The sequence below is a fragment of the Cinclus cinclus genome, chromosome 2, assembly GCF_963662255.1.
Source record: "Cinclus cinclus chromosome 2, bCinCin1.1, whole genome shotgun sequence".
Lineage (NCBI taxonomy): Eukaryota > Metazoa > Chordata > Aves > Passeriformes > Cinclidae > Cinclus > Cinclus cinclus.
In genome coordinates, this window is record NC_085047.1 from 93426879 (window position 1) to 93451709 (window position 24831).

A 24831-nucleotide genomic window follows, 5' to 3' on the forward strand; every position below is an offset into this window, starting at 1 on the left:
CACCTTAATGGGACAGAAGGAGAAAGAAGGGAAGCTCTATATCACTATCACTACAACTCTGATACAAAACCCTGACCAGAAAGCAGACACTCACCCACCTCCCAGCCTGCATTCATATGACACACGCCACACTTAGCTTAAAGGGAAACCAGAAAACTTTATACCAAGCCAGCCGCCTATAAAAGTTTAAAATAGCAATGCTATAATCTCTTGGTTTTTTTCTTGACACTTAAAATTTGCTGTTGAAGCAGGAGGGAGACTCAACTTTCTCTCAGCACAGAGAAGCATCACTCTTCCTCAGACAGGCAGCCAGGGTTCACTTATCCCCAATGACATGTTAAAAACCTCAACACTGGGCACTAATGAATACTTACACAACTACAGTGCAGACAAAGAACTTCAGCTTTAATGTGACTTGAAATTAATAAGGTCAGATCCACAGCTCATATGAATGTGCCCTGAGATTTTAGCATGCAGTAACTTCCAAATGCCTCGTCTTTATTGGCTGGGTTTGTTTCTTTAACTCTAAGCTGGCTTACACAGGACAGTCACACTGAAGTAAAAGTATGCTTGTAATTCACTAAGAAAGCAATATTATTTTTAGCAATGAGGAAAAAAATACAATCAGGAAATCTTCCAGGTATTTCTGTACTACAGATAAGCACATAAACCTTGTATGGAATTCTGACATAAAAGAAGTTTATCTTAGATATTCTAAATGAATTCTTATTTTCTTTTGTTTAAAGTTGTTTTCCTTTAGAAAAAAAACATCAAACTAATTTTTTTTAGCAAAGAAAACAAAGAATTGTCTCAAATATTTTTCCTGAAAAAGAAATTCTGAAAAAAATTGTTTTCAAAAATAATAAAATCTGTTTAAATTTTTCACTTATACTACAGTTTGATTTCTTCATCAGTTGTAATAAATTTATTGTATTTTCTGATCTTTATTCATGTTGCACCTCTGTACCATAATATATACACCTTCCTTCCAAAAAAAATTAAAGGAGAAAAACTCCAATAGCAACTTTCTCTAACAAATCCTAGCAAAACCACCATTCACAGTTCTCAAGGTATTCTAAACATTCGGATAGTGTGGCTTCCAGTCTCTTGCCTGCTCTGTTTTGTGATTTCACTGTGTAACTGTCAACATTTCTGTAAACTATATTACTTCCATTTGTTAGAGCTGCTGATTAATTCAGTAATATTGCTCAAGGAAAAAAAATAAATTGTACAAAATTAGATTGACATTAGACTGAAAGACACACTTTGAATGCACAAAGATGTGTTGACAGCAATACAAAACATCACTGGGAAGATGGTCTAAATACGTATTATTTAAAGTAAAAAACTATCTCATCTCCTGTTTTAGCTCTCCACTGAGGCTCAACAGAGAACAGGATTATCTCTTTATCCAAAGTAGAAATCTGCAACATTTTATAATTATGAGTATTATTTCTTATTGCAAGAGGACACAGTCCCTGTTCTTTCGTGCATCTGGTATGAGCTGTCAAAAATTAGGAACTCAAATCCATATTTATGTATTTACAGTACTGGTGCTTTGCACCTAAGAAAACACAGAGCCTTTTATCTAGATATGCCAACACCTATTTCTTAATTAGTGACTTTCACAAGCTAAACAAAAGCAAGACAGATCAACCATACAGGTGCCTAAAATTCAGACTGAGGGTTACAGTTTAACAATGAAGATCATGGATAGAAACTGTAATTTTCAGTCAACAATGTTTTATTAAATTTGATATTTAGCAACCATAACAAGAACCTTTGTGTAATTATGTAAAATACAGGAATGGTTAATAAAATCCAACATAAAGACATAGGATAAATTATCAGTATGCACATTACCTTAGCGTTCTCAAGCAGAACTTCATCTCTACCTAAGCCAGGTCCTATGACAACCGAGTGCAGCCGTGGTAACCACTTTTCCACCTCGTGGACAGCATTGGGACTGTCACTACAAGGAAGTGTGAAGAATAATAAAAAAGAGAAGTTTAAAAAGGCTTCATTTTAGTATTTTCAGAAACTGAATTCAAGATGCAAGATAGAAAGAGGTATTTCCTATCTTGAGTGTCAGGCAACTTTATCCTCCAAACTACCAAGAATCTGTGACCCAGGAAATACAGAATATTTGTCCAAATAGCTAAGATGAAAAATTTCTCTCAATTAATTCTTTAGGGGATAGCACATAAAAATGAGGAGGTACCTGCAAAAATCCAATACAGCTGTTACAAAATTAAAAAAAAAAAAAATCCAAGCAGGAAACCAACAATTTTTAGAGCCTGTCACAATTCCCTATTTAATGCTTCTTTGCAGAGGTTATACCTCGGAGAGAGATCCACCATCTCGCAGGTATCTATTGCAGCCTGCTGGAAATGATGCAATTGTTTATTACCCCACATGGCAGAATGATAAATCTACTCATATGCTTTTTTTGTCAGTTGCTTCATAAGAATTTGTTCCAGCTGAATTACAGCCAAATTGTCCCCCTTCCCCAAAAGGCAACAGGAGAAACAAGCTATTCAATATGGGCATTATCTGCTTGTAATACTTAAAATTTCTACAGCATTCTGGTTTTTGTCTGTATTGGAAAAATGATGAGAAAATTCACTGCCAAATATAGATGACACAATACAGCATTCAGCCACTGACCAGAATTGTTTATTTTGTTCTGATCAGTTTTGTTGTGTAAATAGGTCAGAATATTTTGAAAGCACTGCCCAGCATTTGCAGTTAATCTTTACTGACAATATAGAAGGAAAATTTACCCTCCCTCCCTCCCTCCCTCCCTATCTCTGACATCAGTGACAACAATAAATGAACATTTTCACTGAAGCACGGGGAAATAAAGCTCTCTGTAGGCTGAGCAAGGGGGTACACTTCATAGTATTGCTCAGGTTATTGTAAGCTTGCAGTACTCCAACAAAGCTGTATTATTACAGACAAAGGCCAATGCATGTTTTTCATAACCAACAGCTGTCCTGATGGGATGCAGCACTTGGGAACAAGTCTTCAGGTTGTGTCTGGCAGAATCAGCAAATTCCACAATGATTTTTGCAAATGCCAGGCAGGAGCCCAAAGCTTTTGCAGCTGCAGGGAGCGAGGCATCCCACTCAAGGGCACAGGGATGCCTGGCCGCAGCCCAGAGAGCTGTCCGCTGACAAGAGCTGCTCAGAAAGCCAAGAGGTGCCCTGTGCTGACACCACAAAACTGCTCTGTCAAAACAAGGCTGCTGGCTGGGAGCAACGACCTGCTGCAAGGACAAGGAAGACGGGGAACCACGGCAGGACATGGCTGTCCCTGGAGCAGTCCCTGTTTTAGCAAGCTGAACTTCCATCTGAACACTGCAGTTCCTTCCTCCTCCACCTCGCATGGAGATGGTAGCAGCTGGAGAACTGTTAAACAACTCACTTTTTTTTATCTCTGTACAATCACCTATCAGTTTATGATGTAGACAGAGGCTGGAAATAAAAACGATTCAAGAAACACCTTAAACACTATTAAAAAAAAAAAAAAGACAGGTCTTTAATATGTGGTAGGTTGAACATGTGAAAAACTGCCTGCAAACCAAACTCTAATAAAAACATCACCATTTCTGAATGCTGACCACTTTTCTTTGTTCACATACTGAACTTATTTTAGCTTTGAAGAGCAATATGTATCTCAATATATCTGTATACCATGTAGTTGTAAGAATACTGCAACTTCTAGATATATAAGGATGTCATCCTTATCGACATAGCTTTGGATAGTAGAAGCCAAATACATTTAAAAAAAGCTTCACGAAACATAAGCTAAGAATCGAACCACTGGTAGTATCATAAATGCTCTGCTTTTCTACAAAGATCTTATGCAAATGATCTAACCATAAAAAAGTTTCTCCATTTATTTATATTCAGGATGGAAATAATATAATTTTGTTTAAAACTCAATTGATAATGTGCACTTTTCAAAACGAAGCCATCTCTTGGGAAATAAACAGTCCAATATTAAGCCACTCCTGCACACTTTGCCTCTGGTAATAATAAAAAACCCACTGTGAAGCTTTTCATCTTCAAAGCATTTTACAAACATTACCTTCAACTCCTTTGCAACGTCACATCAAGAAGTAATCCAAGGTCAAGGGTCAAGAGATTAAAAATGGTGATAATGACTACTACACTGCAAAATCGGCTATAAAAACATGCTGTAAAGTAACTGATGGGTTTTGAATCTTCATAAAAGAAGCAGAAAAACACTATCTCACAACAGCATCATGCCAGCTTCACTTCAAGACACTGGATGTTCACAGTAGCTGTGGCTACGCAGCTACAGACACCGTACCAATCCTGTATCTACAGCTGCTCTGGAAGGGCTGCTGTGTTATCTCAGTTTATGTCCACATATGTACATCAAACCAGGAGCATTTTAAAGCTGATAGGGTACAAATTATCAACAAGCAGCTTTCTTCAGGCAGGGGTAAACCTTGAATGTTCCTGACCATGGGATTTAGCACAAAGGTAGAAATTCCTCTAGCTCTTAATAGCTACACTCTATACACAATGTTTAAACACACCCAGAAAAGCTCTCTGACTTTGAGATCAGATGGCCTCTGCATTCTCAGGCTTCAAAAGAGACAAATCTCAACCTGCCTGCTAGGCACAGTTCCTGGTAATTCCTCATCAGTGGAAAAAAGTGGTTGGGAAAGGCTGTCTGGCATGGGCCAAAATCCTTGCTAAGAATCATTTGGATAATTTGCCTGTACAGATAATTGTGCCTGGGTACCGAGGAATAAATACTTCTTGGCAGTATTTAGAAAAAAATCAATACATGTTCTTGTTTACCTGTGGATCAAATCCAGACAAAAATGTCTTTGGAAAAAAATCCTTTGGAGGCACCAGCACAGAATACCATGTCAGGTCCTGAACTGTTCACGGTGTACTACGCTCACACAAAGAAACACAGTTAACCTCCTTTGTCACTTCTTGCCAATTTCCCTGCCCAGTTACTAACCTGATCTCAAACCTCTCCTTTTAATTATCACCTCCACTGCCCAAGACATTGGAACAACAACTGAAAATAGTGCTGTATTTACAAAAGCCCAACACCTCTCTAGAAAGGTACAAGGAATGAAGAAAGCATCCCCTTGATCAAAAGCAAGAATCACTATTACCTTTAGAGGTGCAAAGCCAAATGATATCCAACTTGATTTTTTTTTCCAAAAGAGATATCACAAATGCAATACCCTCACTCTAAAGCATGAAGCTAGTAATGATATAAAGAGGAGTAAAGAAATCTCTTAAGACCAGAAAAAAAACAGTACTTCACTTTCTGAGAAGAGTAAAACCTTTGAGAGAGACTTTGATTAAACAAAAATTTGGGATTTTCCAAAATAAAGCAAGTTTTTTTGGAAGGTGATTGGGCAAAACTTTGGGAACTAGTTGGCTTTCCCTAATATAAAAATACAAACTCTGGACCATGGACATCCACAGTAGGAATAATTGGGAAGCTGAATCCCAGCAGTAACACCTGTAAACATGGAGAGCGAACTACAGTACCATTGTGCAGATGTGTGCAAAAAAATATTCTAGTGACAGACGACACCAGGGAATAAATGGGGAATGAACAGATCTTCAACAGCTACTTCCAGCTAATCACTATGTGTTACATGTTATCAGATACCATTCTGATGAAAATCAAGAGTATGACAGCTCACTGTTGTTCAATCAAGCAACTAAGCAACACCCCTCCAAACTCCCAAACGCTTCCTCAAAACCTTAGCTTGTCTACAAAGCAACCAATAAACCTCTGACTGCACACACTGAGGAACTATCGCAGGGTAAACACATAAATATTAACTGCAAAACAACAGAATAATTAATCAGAAAAACAGAAGGAGCTTCTGTAACTTGCATCGTACCTGTGAAGCTGCCTAGGTAAGAAAGAGCCTAAAGCTAAAGTCAGCAATCACTGAATCAACTTCATACACTGTCCATTAGTCTGATCTAAACAAACAAGCAAGCAGACAGACAGGGGAAAAAGACACCAGACATGGGGTCTGATCAGCTTTCCTTGGCTATTAGTGAGAAGTAAGGGGATGACTGATGATCTCTTGGGAAGGCAGACACAACACCTTTATCATTTGCTGTCCCTGAAGCTGCTGGGTAGACAGGACCACAGTATGGTGCTCAGTATCTTGCATATTTATCTTTTTCCTCTTTTCTCTGCTTCCAGAATATATTAAGAAAAGTACTTTCCATGGCAAAATACACATGATTCTTCAAATTAAACATCACTGAGTCTCTAAAATGATGAGGACAAATTTTCTTTGTAAATTGTTAGTGGCTTTACATAACTTTTGCCACATTAACCTCACGAAGTTCAATGAGTGCAAGGTGCTGCCCCTGGATTTGGCCAAATCTAGATATGAATACAGACTGGGAGAAGTCACTGGGGGCAGCCTTGAGGTGAAGAGCTAATAAAGAAAGAAGAACTAAGTTAAGCTTTTTGCTCTTCAGAACTCTTCTGTATTTCACTATCACACAAAAACTGTCCTAAAACACAGTTCTGCAGATTTTCATCTTAGGAAAAGCTTGATGTAATACCCTTTCCAAAAACAAACAAACAAACAAACACAAACTCCTAACATAAAAAAAAAACCAACAAAGAATCCCCAACAAATACCAAAGATGCTGGGTACTGCCCTAATATCACCCACAGCTCCTAAGCATCTTCTAGAGCTGTTTGTAACAGATACCTGACAGGTGCCATCTGCTTGAAAGTCTGCTCTAGGCTGGTCACTGCCCAGACTGGGGGAGGACACTTGACAACTAGGACCTGAAACACCACTCCCATCCCCAACTCTGCAGAAAAATAAAATTTGGTTCTATGCTGCATTTTATTCAAAGACTGGCTTTTAACAAATGATCAAAAGCCACCAAACAATAGCTTTAAATAATCATAGAAAGCTCTAAACACAGCAGCTTTCCCCATTCAGGATGAATGGCCGTTTCTATCATTGATTTCTAGAGGAGGGAAAGGAACAAGAGATAAGGTGCAGCCTTGTCAAATTTTACAGGGAAACAAGGAAATGTGAAGCAAAGTCAGCAAGTGTATAACCAGGAGCTACAGAAATAGTAGATAAGCATGAATGACAGCACAAACAGGAGGCAGCAGGACTGCAGCTCTTCACATGGGTCTTAGGCAGAGCTGGTACCACCTTAGTAATCAGAGATGTGGTTTGGACATCAGAAAATGCCAATCACTGGGACCTCCTGCTAGAGAAGAACACAGGACAAAAGCAAGACTGCTGTCACCTGATTAACTATATGGCTCCTCACTGGAGAGAGCATTATTCAAATTCTGCTCATTATCTGTACACACTTGGTACGACTGAGGCAACTCCAAATCCATTAAAATGTACCACTGCACAAGTCTGTTTATGCAAATTCAGACAAAGCCACATTAAGGGGGCAGTTTCATAGCAAACCTACAGACTTATCTTCAAAGATGGGAAAAAGTTTCTAATCTGAGGATGAAAGAGTTTCAGTTTTGTTTGTCCAAACACTGCAGATAATTATAATTAATGTGAATCAAATGTTAGACCTGCTGATGCTTAGAACCTGTCATGTAATACAACACATCAAAAAAGACAAAGATAGAACACAATGTAGGTCTAGAACTGAAGTAGTAATCTCAGAAAGTTAATTGTTACCAATTGGGGTAACAATTGTAACCTTATGTGAGGTTTTTATTGGAAACTGGGAAAATAAGATAGGGAGTGAAATTATCCTGGAAAGGAATGAAAAGCAAACCCAAACAGTGAAAAAAAAATGTTGAGCATAAAATTAAACTAATTATCTACTCCAAGAGTGGCTGTATTTGCCAATGTTTAAATCATCTTTCTCGCAAATTAATACCAAATTTTCAGAAGTCAAAGGTTTCAGGCAGCCTCTTTCAGTCCCATGAACAGAACTGGAAATAATAGCTTCTTCTAGAGAAGCTCACTGAGCCCATTATCAACTAGTGTGTCTCTCAACAAGCACCTCAGGTGCAAATCACAGAGACAACACACTGGCATGAAGCTGTCTGGATGCAATTAGAGAACAAAAAGAGATAAATTTACTAAAATTAGGATTAGCATATTAAAATGCCCCCCCCCCCCCCCCCCCAAAAAAAACATTAAGAAGACAAAAGCATCATTTTCACCTAACAGGCTGTTTAAAGCTTTAGATTCTGTACAATCTGTAAACACTGGATAGACAATACATATTTTCCAGCTACAATTTGATTAAATAACAGTGAAGAAAATGAAAGAAAAATAAAGACCTTAAAGAGAGAGGTTAAATTCTATTCAAATCAAGTCTTCATTCACAGACACTGAATAAGTTTATTTAGACACCAGAAGTGAACCTGGTAGGCTGCTTCTGAGTATTAACAGCAGCAAGAAGAGCAATCCATTATCCAAGAGAACCAGGGGTGTCACAAATTCATAGGAAGGGACTGTTCTTAATGTGCAGTCTTCACTTGCTACCTATTCTACTTTCAAGGCAGTAAAACTCTGAGTGACTTATTGAGGTAAACATTTAGAAAAAAAATGCCATATTGACCATATTCTTGTTTTGGGTTTTTTCATAATGACAACAAAGTGTTTTCCATAGCTGCTACTTAGACACCAGACTCTCACTTAGGTATCAGATGTTCTGCTTCATTAAGAGCTGGGTGGTCACACACTACAAGCATTGGAGCCACAACAGCCTCTTTAACAATGAACCCAAAAGCACTACACAAATGGGATCACCTCTCTTAGGCAGAGCAGAGCCTCTTGCATCTTGCGAGAGAGCCCCAAAGGAGAGGAAGCTGATGTCTGACTCTGTTTCTGAGATTTCTCATACAGACATGACAACAGCACTGAAGGTCAACCTTATCTAGCCTTGTAAAGATACCACAGCTACCAACCCAATCATTTTATGACTGCATTTAGATATACACAGTTGTAGTCTGTTTTGATCTCAAACACATTACCAGTGTGTATTATGACAATCCTCCCCAAAACCATAATGATAACCAAATGTTTTGACCTCCTATTTTCAGAGTTCATAGAAGTGATCTTGACCCACTATACTTCCTGTGAACTGAAATGATAAATAGAATCCATCTAGTATTTTTCAAACAGACAGCAATCAACCAAACTTGTGACTTTAAAAGCCACAGAATGAGGATGACAATGTAATTTCCCTCAGGAAGGAACACATTTAAAATGTCCCTAGAAAAAAATAATGTGTTTTTTATTTTTTAAATGTTAAAACCAGTAAATAAAGTGACAAGCTTTTATCACATTGGTAGCCCCCACATTCAACCCTTAAGGCACAGGTGATAGGTGAATTATATCCAGAAAGTTAGAGTACTTCCAGTCAGCTGTGGACACATGAGAAGACAGGACAGGTCTCAGCCTAAATATCTGCTTTGCTCCCCTAAATATCTGGGGAAGAAAAAAATAATAAAAAAGTGGATCCTAAAACCTTCAAATACAAACCCCAGGGATGTGTGCCTTCACTCAAACTCAAGAAAGATTCAACATCAAAGAAATTTGATCCCAGTTTCAAATCACAGCAGTATGGCAAGCATTCGGGAAGATAAAATTGGCCAGATCTAACTGGAGTACATCTCTTTCTGACATATCAGACGGCAGCAAGGACAGCAGCACTCCCTGCAGCAATGCTAAAAATCTTTGGCTACTTCTCACATTTTGAGGAGGTGATAAAATTTATGCTGGAATCACAAGGAAGGGGCCATAGTATGGGGTGAATACACCTCCCAGCTTTTATTCACTGTGCAACACACAGCAAAGGAGAAGCAGTTTTTTGCCAAGAAAGCTGGACATGGGAAACAGGTCTATAAGCAGGTTTTGGCCGTGGCATTGCATGACAGAACAAGAAAGAGTTTAAACATATAAATTCTTTGAGTCAGCACAAACAAATTGAACTTTATCTCTCTCTAAGTACTCAAGAAAAAAACCCTGAAATTTCTCATGTGATTCCTAGTCAGGCTGATGTCTAAAGGAGGCTTTGGAAGAAACATCACAAAGTTTATGTCTTCCTTCATCCTCTCTGCTGGTGTAATAGTGACCTGGCAGCCAAGTCACTTGTGAGACATCTTTTTGATTGCTGAAGGAATCTCTGTTAATTCCCTGACTTTCCTGGTGACAACTCTGCACTTCTTCCAGCAGCTGATCCAAAAGCAAGGTTAGTGTCAGCATAACACTGAAGTAGTGTTTAACAGCTATCCTTAGCTAACACAGCTAAAAGGTATGAGCATCCTCCCAACATTGCATCAATGGTTTTGCATCTCTTCTCCATGTAATAAATTACAGGGGGCCAAAAATCTTAAGATTATTCCTGGGCCTTCTATAAGAGATTTGGCACTGTTTCAGAGTGCTCAAGTAACTTAGCAGGGCCTCAGCTACATGATTCACTTCCATGATTTTTTCAAATGGTCAAAACATATGGTCAAAATTCAATAAAACTAGATAAAATATGTGCCAGAAACCCCAATCTTCATTGAGTTTCTTCTTTAAAGGTAACTGGCCTCAACACACAGTCCAGCCTCAGGAGACTTTTCTTCCCAATTACTCTCATTTCAAACTCAAAAGAATCATCTTTTTCGAAATGCAACCCAAAACCTGAACTCTGCAATTAACTGTAAGACTTCTAGTAATTCTGACAATCTTTTCCAGTCCACACAAACCCAGAGATCCAACCAGCTAAGAGGAAGGTATTAGTTCTAAATCCATGCCTTGTTCAAGGGTGGTTTTTTTTGGTGGGTAATGTAAAATTACATCACCTCTTTGGCACCACAAGAAATTAATGACCTCATTCTACTTCTCTGATAAAACCCTGGAGATCAAGGAGTATATAGACTGTTGACTTTACAAACTGTCTGATAACCAGCTTACAAGAAGGCTACTCAATAGTATCTGGCTCTTTTCTGGCCTATAGAGAAGAAAATCTCTGTACACTTACGAACAATCCCTGTGAGAAGGGAATACAGCACAATAGATTTATTCTCTCTTCTTTTAACATACAACCAGCTGGGTTCATACAGCTCATTTAGCTCTGTGATCACTTGCCTACCAGGACAGGATAAGCTAACCCAATACAGGTATTCAGTAAGTCTATTCAACCTGATCTGAGCCAGGCCACTAACATAGCAAATATAAAAAAGCAGCTGAAAACTCTACTCTGGAAATGCATGAAGTGTGCACACATCCACAGCAAAAATTCACACAGAGAACACCTGCAATAAAAATAAAATGCAAAGCTAAGTTTTATCTTGCCTGTATTTGTGAAACATTTACAGTAGGAGCACATTAGCTAACAAAACAGGAAAATGCAGCACAAACCTGGGATAGCAGTGACAAGACCAAGGAGAGCAGATGTCACCAAGACTGGGTATATTCCACTATTCAAAAGACCCCAACTTCTGCAATACGCATTTTTTTTTTTTCTTCACAGGAAAGCAAAAATCAGACATCAACCATATTGAACCAGTTAGCTGGTCAATTTTTGACTAATACCAGGTCGCTGTGGAAGGGGCCATAATGCATTGGACAGAATCCCTGAACAAAAAGGAAAAATTACTATTTACACTACTGGCTAGTCACAGCCCCTAGACACCCTGCTTTTGTTATCCTGCTCAGGTAGTGAGGACACAGAGCCAGGTGCTGAAGCGTCATCTTTCCAGATCCCAAGCTGTCACATGCAGCTCTCACATCCACTTACAGGGAATGAAGTCAAGAAACAAAAAACATGGAGAAAGTGGCACTATGGGTGTCCCCAGCACAGAATGTTACATCAAAAGGATTCCTGGGATGGACTGCATCTGAGGTTACATGGAATTGCCCTGGCAATGCTGCAAGATGGATGTTCATTTTCATAACCCTCCTTCTGCAATCCTGCTCAATCATTCTCACATAACATTCTCTGCATCCTTCAAGTGACAGACATTTGCCAAAGACCTGAAACACTCCAGTCCGACTTCTAACTCTTCACCAGTCATGCTGGCAAAGATCTGCAACAGCAGTTCTAAGGAGCCAGAAGAGCCCAAGCATTCAGAGGGGGCAAGAAAAGAGCATTTCCTTCCTTTGAGGTGATCCCCTGTGAGGTGAAGGCAGTAGAGAAAGCAGTGGCAGCTAAGATGATAAAATGTCAGACTCCAGGCAGTACAAAATGGCAGCTGAACCCTGGCGAAATGCCAAGCTGTTCAAACAGGGAGTTGAGTACACAGGGCCATAATTACAATTAGCATAATAAGAGAGTGGTACAACAGCTACCTAGTTACTCTGAAGGGTCATGGAGAAATCATAACAAAGCAAAGTTTTAAGGAGAGACACAAAAGAAAACAATGACATAGCTGCCCGTGGGTTTTACCCGGAGGTTCTTCCATGCGTGAAGTGTGGCCTGGGAGAAAGTACAAAGAGTATTTGAGAGATCAGGCTCTGAATCAAGAGCAGCCGGCCGTGCCTGCAGAACTCAAACCGCTCCCCAACACAGAAAGGATCATATGAAAAGTGTGACACCAAAGACAAAGGACCTTACAAGAAAAATAGGCTGTAAATTTCAATAAAACCTGGGCTCAGTAGAGTCAGTCAAGATTTTTTCCTTTCTAACCAGAAAATGTTTTCTCTTTCCCTCTGTCCTGGTTTGAGAATGAAGCAGAAGAGATAAAAATATGAGAAAATTTAATAAGTAAAGTCTGATCACTCAGATATTTGCATTTTTTCATTTTGAATGTCATGTAAACAATATTTACAGATCCACTGCATTATGCAATTAGCTCAGCTGTCTGTGTGAAATTAATCAAGAGTCTTAATAAAAGTATTAAATACTGAGTCACAGACTTAAAGATATACAGATATGAAAATCTGTAGATTGACTGTACTGTGTGCAGCTGAAGAACTCAGAGCAGAAGTTTAAAATCAAAAGTTGTCTTTGCATGTAGAAAGATCAGAGTTTTCACTAAAATCTGAATTCCACAGAAGACAGTGAGAATCTGTGTATAAAAAAAAATAGTAAAGAATCCCACTCTTTCTTAGCAGGCACAGTCTAGTCCTTCATTAACAGAAGTTTATTGTTAACCCTATTTTCTCCTCCCTTTTCCTCTGTGCTGCTTCTCTTTCTCCTATTAATGTTTTCCATTACCAGACATCAAGAACTCCCATGTACACAAACAATACTTTTCCCAAGGCAAGGTCAACTCCTTACCATACAAGATGACCATATGCTCTATTTCAAGTGGAACACACCAAGACACCCCAGGTTAAATGCTAATATTGCCATTAGGCTTCTCCACTGCATTTGCTAGCATATGACATCAGACAGAACACCAACTGAAGAGGTGCTTTTTAGATTGAAGAGGCAAATAGTTGCACTAGTAAAAACTCTACCCATCTCTGCCTTGCTTTCAAATATTATTTTTGTCTGAAATCCATAAAGCTATGGGTTTCTCCTACCTTTGGGGAATTGGGGGAAAAAAACAGTCAACAAAACACAACCCTGTTTAACTGCTTTCCTTCTAAGCACCTCTGTCTCCAGAGACAGGAATGAAACCCACCTTCAGAATGCAATTAACTTACAACTTCCAACCATGGGCATCCCCACAAGGAAGAACATGTTCTTGTTATCAGACACCAAAATATTTCTGCTGTCATAAATCCTTCCTGACAGCAGTATCTGACAAACCTAATCACAGCTTTGCTATGTACACCAACAGACTTTGACACACACTGGTGTGAGCTATGTGCAGAAGCATATACCTAAGGCACACATCTTAATTCTCATTTGCAGTGCTCATTGCAAACCATCATAACACCTAACTGAAACTAATTTATCCTAAGAAAGTTCATCAATCAGTAACAGATTTCAGAACAAAAATTCAGAGTAGCACATACACACTGATTTTCCCAATTAGGAGGACAGCTACTTATTAAACTTCCCATCTTCTTAATTAAATCCTGTATTTTATATCATTTTGGAACATCTATTTATTCCCAAGAACAGATGTGTATCTCAAGCAACATACTGATGAAGAAAAAGGAGAATTATAATCTCTCTTGCCTTGTAATTTTGCATAGGTGTCTATATACAGAGTAGTGAGAGGAAAACAGACACACTACTATTAATACTGTTAGGGCTCAAGAAGCAAGAGAACACACTCCATTTGCCTTTCAACTGCAGACTGCAAAATGCTGACTTGTTTTATTTGTAGTTCTGGATCTTGCTACTGTACACTGATAAATACATTACAACAACAGAACACATCAGCAAGAAGCAGAAAGAAAGATCTTTGCTTTTTAAAAATCGTACTTTCACAGCCATGAAAAGAAATTCACAACTGGTTGTCTGATTTTTATTATTCAACTGCTTGTAATGAAAGGAAAAAGCCTGGAGTTTTTGTTATCTCCAGCTCATCCACACAGTAACTCAACAAAAAAAATAACACTAACTGATGATGAGACTGAAATATTAGAACTAGTGAGCCTGACTAGCTCATTTCAACAAAACATAAGTCACTTACAGAACTGGATGAACAATCAGCTCTGGACTGTATGATTTGATTACTGTTGCTGCATCTTTGGTACAAAACACATGGGACAAATCTGCACCCTAAAAAAGAAAATTTGCACAGTATTATCAAATTTATACTTAATAATAACTTTACCATTCCTAAGATTACTCAATTAATAATTCAACTGAATTCTTCTCAATAATTTAAATGAATTTTATTATGTTTCTTCTATTTCAGCATAGACTAGTATTAAATGTTCTGTTCATTTTGTATCTAACATTCAGTATAACTTTTTTCTGTTTTTCACTAACAGAATGACTGAAAACATAAATCTCAAGTTTTTTATTCACTTGAGAAATGTTTCTTATCAGCAGATGAGCAGACTATAATGTCTCATATACAAAAGAACACAGATGAACATGAGAAAAACTACATAAGAGAGCCATGTACTGCAACTTACTTGCAAAAATAGCTATGGCAGCCCATTAATACATTTCTAGTCCTACCATTTTTACTCAGTGGGCCAAATTCATACAAGAAGAAAAAAGCTAGCACAGTTTCAGCAACACACCCTATGTTAAATAAACATTAAAGGTGAAGAGTTGAGTCTCAAGCTTCTGCTACCAACTCAGAAAACCAGAATACACATAAAATTATGTAAGCAGGCCAGTAGTCTTGTATTAGTCATGCATACTGAAATTTCCCAGCATTAAGGAAGTGTCTTCTTTGCTTTACTATCATACATTTAACATTTCAAGCTACTCTGACTGTTTATGTTCACATAGAACAGCCTGAAATCAAGTGACTTCAATAAGGAACCTCCTAGTATTGTCACTGGATTTGCACATAGTGGACAGAAAGCTGAGTGGCCTTGGAATCTTATAATAACATGCTTAAATAACATCATTTCAGTTTTAAATCTTTGAGGGTCTGCATCCTGAGGGAAGAGGTGCTAGGAATATCTGGGATGGTTACCTACATATTGAGAAAAGTCTTCAAAAAGAAAAACATACGCAGTGAACTGAAAGTACTGACACACTATATACAGCATTCTGAAAATTAGATGTATTATGTGTGACTTGTTTACATTTGAACAATCACCCTGTATTTATGTAGTCTGTTTAGCCATTTAGTATGTCATAAAATATGGAAGTTCATGCTTCTAGGAAAAAATAAAAGTTTAGAAAATACTTCTGCTGAAGATGAGAATGCAAATAAAATGTGCTATTAGAAATTACATGGAATTCCACCCACAATCTTTAAACTTACAGCATGCAAGAATTTTACTAGGCTAAAGTTGTATTAAGTCAAGAAAAAAATTCTGAAGAACTCACTATAGCGCAAAAAACGTAACTTTAAACAATAATCTAAGGTTATTTTATTGTTCACTTTTGGAGAAAATATTTCACGAAGTCTTGAAATTTCTTATCCAAGTCCCTGAAACTGTCAAATTCTGGACATATTTCTAACTTCACCTTACACAGAGAAAGGAAACACATTAAATGAAACACAGTAAATGATACATTTACAAAGCATTTCTACAAATTCTGGACTAAGGATTTTTTCTGCTCAAGAGAACATTTTCTAGAGCTCAAAGTTCATGTGCACTACAGAATGCATGCTATTTTAAAAATGACACCTAAGCAACAGAAATGATGAAAAGTTCCTTTTGGACTTGTATAGAAGAACACGTACCACTTTGAGAGCTGTGATTGCAGCAAAATATGGTGCTCCAGTGTATCTAAAATGAAATAAAATTCAGGTTAGGAAGCACAGTAATGAGATTAGATAATGATCTTTCATAGGAATATTTATGAGGATCATGCCATAAACCAGCAAAATTTTCTCAAGTAACAGAGGTAAAATTTTAGAGACAAACAAAACAAGAGCCTCATCTGCAAGCTAAATATGGGATCTGTGACCTGGATCAATCCCATCTGGCTTTAGATACTTAACTAAAATGCCTAAACTGAGATTTCAGTTGCCCTAAATTCTCTCTATAAAGGCTGAAGAAAGACATATGAACACAATCACTCTTTAAAGGTGCTTACCTCAGCCAAGAGGTAAAAACCTAGGACAATTAGGTCCTAACTCCTGGCTATTCGACCCAGCTACAAGATAGCTCTTTATGGAATGTTTATTAATGGCAGATGTCCAGCAGTAGACTCTCTTACAGGAGAGAGATGTAACCTCTTTTTCAAAAGGGAAAAATGAAAAACAAGAAGGTGTAGTGGCTCATTCAAAGTATTAGGTCAGTACAGCACTTAACTGATTTATGCAGTACATCTTTTCTTACCTGAAATAGGATATTTCCATTACTCCAGTACATGGTATTGACAGAATCTAGTAAACACCGATATTTTTCAAAATAAAAAGCCCCCAAGAAAACATAGCATAAGAAAATACAGAGTTCCCAAGAAAGCAAAACAATCAGATATGCCACTGTTTCACTCTTATTCTAAAACCTCATCATGCAATGGGAAAATACTAACACTGAAAGCAGAGAGTTTGGTGGCCAAAAAATACAGAGAAGGTAGACACAAATAGCATGTTAAGTTCCCATAACATTCAGTATCAAAATTTTGCAACATAACCGCAAGGTACCATGTTCTTTCCTAAGTATGCGTGGTCATGATGATGGAGTAAAAAAGCTCTCTGGAAAACTGTGGTTTAAGTGTAAAGTGAGTTTGAATGGCTTCTACAAATAGTTGTGACATCCTGAAGCTTTATCAGAAGCAAAAACCAAATTTCTATTTAACTTACTCTCGACATCCTCCAACAATGCCTACACGACCATCTTGACCTTTATGCTTTTTTCCTGTTAGAGGAGGGATAACATTGCGCACCAGCTGAAAAATATTCTCCATATCCTTCAGAGTATGTGTTCTGTGCAGTGAAAAAGATCTCTCTATAACTGAAAAGAAGAAAATAAGTGTTACTTCGAAGCATGTTCTTTCCTAAAGTAATGCCAAGCATTTCTTTTAAGCACTCATGTGCACTAATGAATTCACGCAAAGATACACAAAGTGATGTACTTCTAAAGTCCAAATGCTTTGTCACTTAAAGGCCTTTAGAACAGTGAGTAACTAGGGAAGGTGATGATTATAAAAATGCATTCAGGGTCTGATGAAGAGAATATTCTCACTGACTGTTCACAGTTCTAATTTAGGGCTCAGGTACAGAAAGAAACATCAGAATAGTTATATGAACATTTTGTAACTAGAAATACCTTCTCAGTGCAGTCTGAAATCAGTTCAATAATTAAGCTCAACTGAAAGAGGAACACTTAATAAGGACTAAACACATCCACAGAGCAAGCACAAAGCAACTAAAACCAAATGTTAAATGTACACCCTACCTTATATTTCGCTTCCCCTTAAAGACTTCCACCTCTTAGCAGAATCAGGGCCTATCTCACTGCTTTTTTATTTTGGTAGGCGGTTACAAAGCATAGTGAAAGTCTTTCTGCAAAACTATAATCCAACACACTAGATGCAAACATCACAAATATCACACAAAGATCATTTTTAGCTATAATACATCTCCGGATTTCTGATGCAAAGCCACATGCCAAGCCACATACTAAAACAACTGCACACTCAGTAGGCTATGTATCAAATTACTCTTTCAAAGGGCTACAAAAATTCAGAAAAAATTATTTCAACAATTACAACTAGAAAGAATTAAAACATTTACCCAAGACGGGAAAAGTGTGAAGATCACTACTTCTATTGACAATGTGTTGACTATAAACTGCAGCAAATACACTAAAAGAGCAAGTTCTTAAAAACTCCTCATTACCTGTAAAATTCTGTTCAGAAGAGTGGCTTATTTGAATGCTAATATCAGTGTCCTAGACCACAGCCATGCTTACTTTTTTACAGACCTTCTAAAAATCCTTCAAGGAACTGCTACACATGTATAACATAATTATGTAGAAAATAACTCCATTATATACTCCTTATATTCAGCTGTATAAAACTCAGTAACCCCACCCCCCAAGTCCAAAATACAGAGAGGAAAAGAAGAGTGGGAAAAAAAAGAACAAAAACTGTTCCAGAAATACTGGACGCAAGTGGGAAAAATGTAATAAACAAGAAAATTCCAAATCTGTGTGCTATCAGCAAAATGCATCTTTTTCTCAGTCTTCCACAGAATCTAAACCTGAACCAGACATGCTAATCTTCAGTAATGGTATGCTTTAGTCTTCAATAATGATAAATACTCTTGGCTGATCTTTTGCTTTTGAATACAGGCATCCCACTCTTACTGAGAGATAATAAGAAAAAAAAGGGGGGGGGGGGAAAGAAAGGAATGAAAATAAAAGAAAATAAACCCACAGCTTGTTTTGGATTATGGCCAAAATAGCATTGCAGTGACCCAGAGGAGAAAAAAAATGCTCATCTTCTCTGAAAATAGGGCAGATTATTTTCTTTAAATCACACTTCATACACTTGCTGGTTTTCAACCACACAAGAATACTATATAGCTTGGAACCTTTAAAATGCAGCGTTGTTAAGAAGGCCTTCTGTTTATTTGCTGCTGCTTTTTGTTCATGTGTGAATATAAAGCGACTACATAATAAACGGAGAGAAAGCAGAGAATTATGCAAAAAGCCATTCTTAAAACAGCCCTACTCTACCTACAGAATCACTACAGCATGTTCAGCTCTTAACAAATGAAATCTTAATTCCTTAAAAGATGTGTTGCCTGAAGCATTATGTTCACATTTTAGCATAAACACTTTTTTAAAGCTTTGCCAATTATAAGATTAGAATCTCAAATTGCTCTTGCTATGGTTAAATAAATAAAAAGCATTTTTGCATAGTGCAATATACCTGTACACCTATATGATGAAATCCAGCAAGAAAAATTGAACCTCAGTTTCAGGTAGTTACACATAACTAAGCTTTTCAGGAAAAAAACTTTCAGAAGTAATGTAAGGCCTTATAGGTACCTTCAGTCTAGAACCTTAAATGATTACCTATGGATTTTCTAAAGCACATCAGTTTTTCCTTTATTTTAAATGTGAAAACATTTGAAACATTGTATCCATTCATATCCCATAAATTATCTACAAAACTCTGCTGCCACCCAGAAATCCTACACACCAACTATACACCCAAGAAACACAACTAGGTCTGCCAGCCTAAACCCTTAACAAGCCTAAGCACCCAGTCTGCCAGACATTTTACAGGGAAGCAGTAACTAACACACAACTAGAACAGCCTCTCAGGACTCAGAGAAAGCCCCTTAGGATCTGGCATGCCAGATTATTATTCAACACTGATGCTGGGTGGTGGTTTGTTTTTTTTTGGTTTTTTTTTTCTCTTCAAACTACACTTCTTTTCTTCCAAGCAGTCTGAAATTCAGAAGTAGAACAGAGTAAGACTTGTTTGATTTCCACATGGCAAGCTACAATCACTAAACCCCAGTCTGACTCTAGCTCCAGCACTGATGGAGTAATCCCTGATTTCCTCCTGCCCATGCAGTCTACCTCCATGTACAAAGAGACCATGATAAACGTCACATGCACACAGATTCCAAGAAATTTGTTAATGATTGCTACCATCATTCTGGCCCACACATGAGGTACAGAAGGAAGACCTTGTACATAAATACCAATTCTTGAGATACTGCTTTGCCTTTTTCTTTAAAGTCACTTCAGATGCCCATTGAACTTATAAAGAGCTGGTGTAGAAAAAAAAAACATAAGCAAATATTTTCATCTTCTATTACACCTACTACAATAATACAATGTTTAATAGATAATATTCAGAATTTTGTTGCAAATAAATTTATTTTAAAGAAGCTAGATCTTAACATCTGACTTACTTCAGTGTAGGCAAAACTCCACTCTTTTCCCAGCCCTGAAAAAACACATGCACAGCCTCAACTTCATATACTGGGTTATGCTTCATAACTTCAAGCAGAACAGCAGCAAAAATTCTGCTACTAAGTAACTAATGCTTCCAGCAACTCTCCTACTTGACTTTTAGGTATAAAGCTCCTCCTAACTCCACTGTACAGAGACATGAATGTGGAAAGAAGTTCCCAAGGTTTACAGGTTCAAAATGTATGATTAAGCTCATCAAAATTTGCTACAACTAATGTACCTGTATTAAACAATCAGTACAATGGAACGAATAATGATTTAATTTCAACTGACATCAGACAAACACCTTCACCACAGTATTAAATAATTCCAATTAGCTTTTATTTTCAAAAGCTGCTTACTACCAGTGCTTTCACACAGAAGTTTTAAAAAGTACCCTAGCTTTTATTTATGCTGTAGAAGGAAGTACCTATCGGTGGAGAAAGTGTTGCTGTCATAGCATTATAATTAAAGTTATCCGCATATGAACGATGGTTTGCTCTCCGAGGTGGACTTGCTGGCATAGACTGTGACCTTTGTGATACGGTAGAAGAAATTCCAGCCAACATCTGTCCCAACATCTGTAACATCTGGAGTTCTCGAGCATGCTCAGCTTCCCGACGCTTGTCCTCAATTTTGAGCCTCTGTTCTTCGAATCTGTAAAATTTCTCATCTGTATCCATGCTCTGCTGCAGGAATTTTTCCATCATTTTATCCAATGTCAGATTTGTATGGCGCTTTTTTGATCTTTTGGGCTGATTGAGAGGTGGGGTAATAGTTGGAGCATTGACTTCTTTAAAGCCTAAAGCAAGGAAAGAATCTATTATTTTTCTGATGGAAAACAATTTTCTAAGAGGAAAGCAGCAAAAAAAATATCCCTACAAGATGTGACCTAACATCTCACAAAGCATTATGCTACACTTTCTCAGTGTGTGCTGTATTTATTTGAGATATTTTTCTTTCAGAGTATTAAAGCAAACCCACAAACTTCTACCAAGTTGCAAGGGTAACAGAAAAATCAGAGGCATTTTTTATTTGTAGTATTAACTTCAACAATGGGAGTCTTTTTCATCTTCTAAAAAGGTTTGAGTGAAGGTTATTAAATAGTATAGTCTCATTTGTGTATTGCAGGTAATTACATTAATCTAAATTGAGTTTCAGTCTTTTGGCATTCTAGATTTGCATTTCAAAAGAACAATAGTGTAAACAACTCTTTGATAGGGTTTAAGTGGAAAAAGGTTGCTTAAACGTCAACCAATTGGCCGATTCCTAAGTGATGTCAACTTCTGAAAGCAGGTTCTTGTTTGTATTAAAAATCCTGCATTAATCTAGATTGAAAACAAACAAGCAACATTTTCCCCGTACCTCCACAATACAAACGTGGAGGGTAAAGAACGCTCAGGGAAAGGACATGCTTTATCGGAAGTGCTGTTTCTGTCTGCAAGCCAGATAAAGTTAGAAGCAGCGTTTCTGAAGCGACCCGTGCAATTTATTATGCAAAAGCTCTCCCCTAGCTTTCTGGCCCATCTGCAACAATAAGCAGATTTCTTAGGTATTATCGTCGTCATCGTTTTACCGATTAGCAAAACTGCACACAGTCTGCAGGGAACAGGAAAATCCTCCAGCAAGAAGGATGCTTCTTTTCTTGTACAATGCTACTTGACACTTCGTCTCGATAATCTTTGCGCTAGTCTTCCGTGGGTTTGCCATTGATAAATAGCGATAAAAATTCACTAGGGTCACGGTCGGCAGCATCTCCCCCTCCCCGGTATGCAGCACTTCCAGCACCCGCAGCAGCCCGCTCCCCTCCCGGGCTCCCCAGTCCACGGGGACGCGCAAGGTGCAAGAGCGGGGGGAGGCACGGGCGGGGTTCGGAGCGCGAAGGACGGGGCAGGAGGCAGCAGGATAAGGCAAAAGCCCGGTGGCGCGCTAGATGCGGAGAAGCGCCGGCAGTCGGGTTGCGAGAGCCCGCGGGGTGAGGGGAGGACACCCGGCGCCGGCAGCCCGCCGGCTACTCACCGTCACCCGGCGGCACGGGGATGGCGAAGGACGGGCACTCCACCTTGATGGGGTGGTCGGCGTAGGAAGAGCACTCGCCGGAATCCTCGGTGAAGTTGTCGCGCGGGGACTCCGGCCCGGCGTCCTCGTCCAGGTCGGCGTCCAGCTCGCGGCTGTTGTGCGGCGTGCCCGGCGTGGGCGGCGCGGCGAGCGGCCCCGCGGCCGGCTGGGCGCCGTCGGGCGGCGGGGCCAGCGGTTCGGGGGCGCCGTCGGGCCCCCCCCGGCAGCTGAGGATCCGGTCCATCTCGTCGTAGTACTTGCATATCTTGCGGGCGTGCCCGTTCTTCTTCAGCCCGTCCCGGGCCTGGTAGTACTGCCGCTTGAGGCCCTTGATGCGGATGCGGCACTGCTCGGGGGTGCGCTCGAAGCCCAGCTCGGCCAGGCGGCACGCCACGTCCCGGTACACATGGCTGTTCCGAAAGTTGCCGTCCAGCGCCGACTGCACGTCCGCCTCGCCCCAGATCTCCAGCAGCGCCCGCGTCTCCAGATCCGACCACAGGAAGCCCCGCGTGTTCGTAATCATCCTTGGCCGGCCGGGGTCACTGCAATGGCCGCGCACCGGGGAGAGGGAAGGAGGGAGGGAGGGAAGGAGGGAGGGAGAGAGGGAGGGACGGAGGGGGCGGAGGAGGGCGGCGGGGAGGAGGGAGGGGGTTTAATGCCCGCACGCGGCTCTCCCAGGGGGCGCCTACGCCAGCCCCGGCAGCCGCGGTGCGGCGGGAAGCGGCGGAGAGCCGAGCCCCGGGACCCGCATCCCGGACCGCCGCCGCTCGTAGCCCGCACGCACGGAAACAAAACTTTCCAGGCGCCGCTTTGCGCTGCGGGCACCTGCAGCAAGAGGGGCGGTAAGGTAGCACAAAAAAAAAAAAAAAAAAAAAAAAAAAAAAAAGCCTCTTCCTCTTGGCCTCCTCCGAAAAGGATTATGATAAATAAAAAATAAACAAACGAGCACCCGGCGCGGAGCCGCGGTCCCCTCCTCCCCCTCTCTCAGGCAGTCATCCGTGCGCTGCCGCTCCCCCGCCCCGGGCTCCACTGGGAGCGACAGGACGACGGCGCTGGCTGGACTTGGAGGCTCTGCTCATCACAGTGCGCCTGCCTCCCGCTCTTCCTCCCCCTCCCTCCCCGCCGCAGTGGAGCGCGATCCCTGCACACACACACACCCCCGACAGGGCGCTGCAGCTCCGCTCGGCGCCTACCTCACCCCCGCGCACCGCCGGGCCGGGCCGCGCCGCGCCAGCGCGGGCAGCGACATCGCTGCGCCCTGGCAGCCGTGTCGCCCTGGCCGCCGTGTCACCCAGCCCGGGGCGGGCTTCTCCCGCACCGGCGCGCACACGCGCGGCAGCGCTGCCCCTGCAGGCCGCCACAACGGCCGCGCCGCAGCCGGCGCCGCCCGCAGGCCCGCGGGGACCCGGCAGCCGCTGCCCTTGGCAGACCCTGCGGCGGTGCCGGGGGTCGGGTCTGTGAGCGCTTCCCCCGCCCCCGGCCGTCCCTCCGCGGGGCAGGTGAGCGGCCCGGCAGGCGGGGGTGGGCCGCATCGTGCTGGGCCCCGCTGCCGCCCCTTCGCTTCGGTTCCGCTCTCCGACAGGAGCGTCACGAGGCCGCCACCGCCTCCCTCCCGCCTCGGCCCAGCCCTCGCGGGGCTCCTTCCGTGGGCTCCGCCAGCACCCGGCGCCCACCCGCCTCCCGCCCGGGCCGGCGCTCGGAGGTTTGTACCTTCGTCACGCCGCAGCCAGAGGGCCGCGGCCAGGGCGGCCAGGGCGATGACAGCGCCCCGTCCCCACATCCTCGCAGGGGACAAGGCAGGGCCGCTCCGCTCTTACCTCGGCACAGCGCGGGGCTCCGCACACCCGCTGCCCAGCGCGCACAGCTCATCGGAGCGGCTTCCGCCTCCGCTCCGCTCCGCGCCGGCGGGGCCGGGCAGCGCTCCGCGGCAGGCGCGCCCTCCCGGCCCCGCTCCGCGCCTCCCTCCCCGCGGGCTGCCCGCGCCCCGCGCACACACCGGCGGGCGGGGCCGCCGCGGAAGGCTGTGTGTTACAGCCCGGTTCGGCCCGGGAGGGACAGCTTGGGGTGCCTGGCCCGGCCGTCACGGATCCTTGCGGCTGTCTTCTCGGCCCTTTAATTGGCAGCTTTTATAAACTCCCAGGCATTTACCATTTATTGCTGCCGGCGTTTCACGCTCTTCCCATCCCTCACCTCGCCAGGTGTTTCTGAGAAAACTCCTCGTTTGCAAGTGTGATTTGCTTCTAAGGTGCTATTTCTTGCTCAGATACATCATTTCCCCTATACGCAGCGCTTACCCTGTACTCTCTTGGTGAGGCCACATCTCAAGTACTGTGTCCGCT

General features: G+C 41.2%; 1 protein-coding gene across 1 annotated transcript in view; it reads right to left on the reverse strand.

Moving 5' to 3' along the window:
• NAXD (NAD(P)HX dehydratase) overlaps nt 1-23594 on the reverse strand; it is a 47964-nt gene extending 24370 nt beyond the window's left edge. Inside the window, exons 1-6 of the mRNA XM_062515091.1 lie at nt 22454-23594; nt 20865-21236; nt 17323-17473; nt 16255-16300; nt 14569-14657; nt 1864-1972 (exon numbers count right to left, since the gene is read on the reverse strand). Coding sequence (XP_062371075.1) covers nt 1864-1972; nt 14569-14657; nt 16255-16300; nt 17323-17473; nt 20865-21236; nt 22454-23015 — 1329 coding nt within the window. The 5' untranslated portion in view covers nt 23016-23594. The remainder of the gene's footprint in view (nt 1-1863; nt 1973-14568; nt 14658-16254; nt 16301-17322; nt 17474-20864; nt 21237-22453) is intronic.
• Nucleotides 23595-24831: the final 1237 nt, after the last annotated feature.